Source organism: Stegastes partitus, unplaced genomic scaffold (genome assembly GCF_000690725.1).
Source record: "Stegastes partitus isolate 25-593 unplaced genomic scaffold, Stegastes_partitus-1.0.2 Scaffold313, whole genome shotgun sequence".
NCBI classification, from domain to species: Eukaryota; Metazoa; Chordata; class Actinopteri; family Pomacentridae; genus Stegastes; species Stegastes partitus.
In genome coordinates this window covers 421,861-426,822 of record NW_007578044.1, presented here as the reverse complement: position 1 = coordinate 426,822, position 4,962 = coordinate 421,861, and the positions used below count along the sequence as shown (strand labels likewise).

At 44.3% G+C, this 4,962-nt stretch overlaps 1 protein-coding gene across 1 annotated transcript in view; it reads right to left on the bottom strand.

Moving 5' to 3' along the window:
* Positions 1–4,962, bottom strand: part of LOC103358467 (cadherin-18) — a 97,523-nt gene that overhangs the window by 71,828 nt on the left and 20,733 nt on the right. The window contains exon 2 of the mRNA XM_008283447.1: positions 2,820–3,114. Coding sequence (XP_008281669.1) covers positions 2,820–3,114 — 295 coding nt within the window. The remainder of the gene's footprint in view (positions 1–2,819; positions 3,115–4,962) is intronic.

Genomic DNA, 4,962 nt, shown 5'->3' with positions numbered 1-4,962 from the left:
TGGTAGGTGGATTTTTTTTCAAAATTTTGGACATAGACCAGCTGTTCCCAGTGATGGAGCCAGAACGTGGCTCATGGGTCGGCCTGGAAAAATCCGGATGGGCCTGATTATGAGATGTTTGTGTAAACGTTTTATGATAGAATAAAATCTGTCAGGCCTATGATACGAAGAATATCTATACCGATGAGAGGATGTACAGCAGAGACCGACACGCCACAATTGGACCTCTGTTAAATGTTACTGTTAAGACACAAAGGGGAAAAAGAGGGAGAGGACGAGAGGGATTTATGTAGGCTGCTTGAAGGTTTATTGTTTTGCTGCTATTCAAAGGGAGACATGTTTTTCTCGGTTTATTTAGCAATTAGCACAAAACTTCCCACTTCCTGACAGGTGAAGTGACAGACAGAGAGCTGCTTTGCTCCAGTTTAGCACCTTGGACAGTTCATTCCTCCTGATAGACTCATATACAGTCGTGACTCAATAATCCGACCCTTAACAATCCTAAACCTGCTATCTGACAGGTTTTTAGGAAAAACTAACGGAACCCATAAAAACAGCCTTAACATAGCGACAGCCTTGGATTCTGACTCCGACAAGACATTTAATGTCACCAATCAGGATGACGGCGTATTATCTGACTGAACAATCCCACAGATTGGCTACGTTCACACTGCAGGACTTGATGCTCAATTTGGATGTTTTTGTGAGTTTGTTCACATTTCCACTTAAATGCGACTTGTATGTGATCTACTGTGTGAACTTCATACGACCCAAAAGTGTCCCGCATGGACAGGACACGACGACGTCACACACAGTGAGCATGCTCAGTGTTTACAGAAGTAAACATGGATGGTGGAAACAGAACTGTGACCGCTAACTAAACTAGCATCAGCAGCCAAGTACTGCCTGTGCGGTCCAGCCACTTCCACCCCATCGGAGTGCTCCCCCGGGGTGGATGTGTCCCCGACCGTGCCGAATATTCATTATTAATTGGGCCTGAAATCCAGAGATCATAAAGTGCTATTGGGACCAGCCCTACTAGTTATTATAACAACTATGAACAATAAATATTAACAAGTGAGCCTTCAAGCACCAAGCCCTCCTTGTATCGCCGTCTTGACAATCCGACATAAAAGAAGGTTTTACATTTAGTGTCGGATTATCGAGTCACGACTGTATTTCAAACTACAAACTACCAGTTTTCCCCTTCAGACCATCAACCAGCACGTCTACATTCAGAGAGTCGTGGCTGCTTCACCATGACAACTGCTGAGCGTCCAACAGTTCCTGGCTGAGAAGAACATTGTGGTGCTGGAGCAACCTCCTTACTCACCCCACCTGGCTCTTCCCCAAGCTCAAGGGGGTCATCAAGGGGACATCATGGACAACATCAAGATGCTGTGACGATAGAGCTGCAGAGGATCCCGGAGGAATCCTTCCAGGAGTGCATGGCGGCGTGAAGGCAGAGAAGGCTGAGGAAGTGACTCCAGGGGGAAAACTTGTAGTTTGTAGTCTGGATTTGAAATAAATCTTTTGTGACACCAGTCCTGAAACTTTTCTGACACACCTCGTACGTCTCCATCACCCATTCATTTAGAGCTCCTTCTTAGAATAACCTATAATATAATAATATCTGTATATTAAAGTAGGGAAGACACTGCTTTCTACCCTTAAATATAACATCCGCCGTGTGCCGACAGCAGAGCAAACCCGAGCAGACATTCTCTGGGAAGAGATTGAGACGTGCACTCGACACACCCGAGTCAGAAACAAACACACCGACTGGCAAAGGCGTTATGTGTGTCAGGCCCGTGTTCATGAATATTCACGAGCGCAACCGGGGAGATATTGACTGTTTATAAAGAGGGCGCCTACAGGTCTATTGGGGTTTGCATATTTAATCGGTTTTTCACATTTCCATCTTCTCCCCGCGCGGAAGTCGATGAAGCTGTTCATTTTCTTTTTTTGGGAGATTTTTTTTTTTTTTATTAAGTATTTCCGCTTCTTTTCAGTAACTGAGGGGATTATTTTAGACAGGCAGATACAAATGGAATGTTTTCAACAAACTGTCAGTGCTGCAAATTCGCTCTCTTATTGTATATTTGAGGCAAAGTCGCTCTGACAGCGGTTTGGACCAACATTTGGACGTGTGTTTCGAGAGAGTTGAATATTCGAGCATCACACTTCTTTTTTTTTTTTGTGCTGTGAGGCGAGAATACCGCCGGACTGAGAGAAGAGGGTGGCTTTTGTTCAGCTAAAAAAAAAAACAGAATAAAGAAATGAAATGTTTGCCACATGATGCTATGAGGAGCAGCTGTCTCGGTGGAGGGGGGGGGGGGGGAAAAAAAAGCTGCATTCTCCTCCATGAGAGTGTGGATGTCGGGGACTGCTGTGGAAGCACTATTGAGTGCTTTATAAAGACCTGCCCACCCGGGAGGGGAAAGCATCCCAGTGACCAGAAAACAAAGATGGAAAAAACACTGAAGGACTCGGCTGGCTTACAGAAGATCAAACATGCTGCAGAACATTATCACAAAGTGGAAAAGCCAGAACGCCGCACAGGGTAACGGCACATTTGATCGCCGCTCCGCTCGTCTTTTTAATCCGGCAGCATTCGGTCACGAGTCTTCGCAAAACAGGGTGTCGAGTCAAAGGTCTAATATTTTTCCTCTTTACCGTGGGGGATAAAAGGGATTATAAACACGAAGTATATCTGAAAAGGAACAAATACAACACTCGAGTTTTTTTTTTTTTTTATCGTCCATTGACAGTAGAGAGCCGTCATCTGAAGGTCCGGCTTATTTTTTTTTTCTACTCACCCACTTCAGACATCTCCGGCACCGTCGCTACAAAGGGTCCATCTGGAAATTTGGGCGCATTGTCATTGATGTCTTGCACTTTGATGATGAATTCCGACTTTGGTTCCAGGGCCTCCTCTGTGTTGCGGTCCAGGGCTTGCGCATGCAGGACATAATGTGTTTTCCTTTCCCGGTCCAGGCTCTTAGTGGCGTGAATATCTCCCGTCTCCTCATTGATGATAAATATAGTCCCGGCTCCTTCCCCGCTCAGGATGTACCTGACAGTTCCATCGCCTTTGTCTGAGTTTGAGTGAAGCTGCAGGGAAGAAACCAGACAGAGGGTGTGTGAGTACAGAGAAGGAAAACAGAGAGTTGCCAAAATCAATCTTGTGGCTTGATTTGGTTCAGAATATGAGTCACTGCTGGTGTGGAAGAAGACGAGACGTAGCGGTGCGAGCTGATTAGTCGATTGGTGAGTTCTTGTAGTTTTAGCTGCTAAAATCTGAATTATATCGTCTGTATATTTAGGTTTTCACCTGAAAACATGAGAAAAGTGAAATTAAGGAGATTATGATGGACATTTTTACATTTATATTTAACAACATTGCTAAAAAAATGCTGCATAAATCCAAATCTAGTCCATATAAAAGCATACATCCGTGCTGTACAACAACAAGTTCTGATTTATATCCACTGTTCTCGAAGCGAAGCCATTTCAAACCGTCTGTACTTTATATAGCGGTGACCTTTGCAGCACGACTGCACCGCACGGTGATCCTTAGCCCACATTTCAGCATCAGAAAACTCCACATCTAACTCAGACATTACATTATTCAATATTCCTCTCTCAGGCTCCGCTGTACCCGAGCATCACTGAAGGAGAAAAAAAAAATACATCTTTAGAGATTACAGTTTTGGTGGGGAAATCCTTACAAGACTGTTAAAGATGGAAGAGCACAGCTTTCTTTCTCACCAGGACACAGAGGAATAAGGGGGAAAACTGAGCCACTTGTTCAGCCATAATTGATACCAAGAGGATTAAGACTTTCATGCCAATAGCTCAGCTGGGTTTGAAACTTTCTAAACGTATTTTACAACACCAGTGAGTTTGAAAAGCGGGGCGCCATGGTAACATCATCATTTGAACAAGTTTGATTTCGCCCATGAATAAAACATGCATTTTTTTTTTTCTTCCTGAGGGATACATCACAGCCGAACATAACAGGACGATCAATTTTTATTTTGCATCGCCAACGCTTTACATACTGGTGGTACTGGTGGTAGTTTTGCATCCATGAGCCACGAGCACATCGCCGAATCCCAAAGCACACAAGCAAGAGTTATGCAAGTCTTTGGAGATGGTAAGACACACATAGCAGGATTGGATAAATAATTCATCGTGTGCACGGATAGATAATGTGTTACCCCGTCTTCCGTTATAATATACACATGTTTGGGGGAAAAAAATGTGGATATTTAAAAGAAAAAAAAAGAGAGGGAGAGGAAAAATAACAATGTGATGATTTATCACATCAAAGTTAAACGACTTGAGCTTTGAAGTGATGAATCACGATTACAACAGAAGCTACGACGCCGTTGACTGCCAATTAGCAACGTCTGTCGGATAGAGAGGAGGGCTGACATTTCACATAACCGGCGGAGCTCCAAAGAGGCCGCGTCGGAAGGTGCAGATGCAACAGATGAAATATTAAAGAAAATATCCTGGAGGATCCGTGAGTTGAGAGTCGTCGGATTCTCGTCTGCAGCCGTGTTTGCACAGAAACGGCAGCCTGAGCCTCGGATGCCTCAACATATGTCTCGGCAAACAGTGATTCTGCAATATCTCGGAGATAATTTCCCCTCTGATGCGTCTGATAAAGGGTTCAGCAAATCCGCCGTTTAAAGTAGATATCGAACACAACAGAAACGCGTCGACTTAAGACCCCGCTTGGCCTCGAGATGAATAAAGCTCTCCCGAACTGCACCCAGCTACTTAAAGCCTGGCAAGAGGCGAACAGTGGTGATGTATGTACGCTAACGAAGCCAAAAGCGTGTGCCAGAAAGAGAAGAGAAATACTCCCCGCAGCAGTCAGCGGTGGAAGGAGATGCTTTATGGAACTATTAATGCATAAGTATAAGAAAGGAAGCTGTAGTTAAAGCAAAG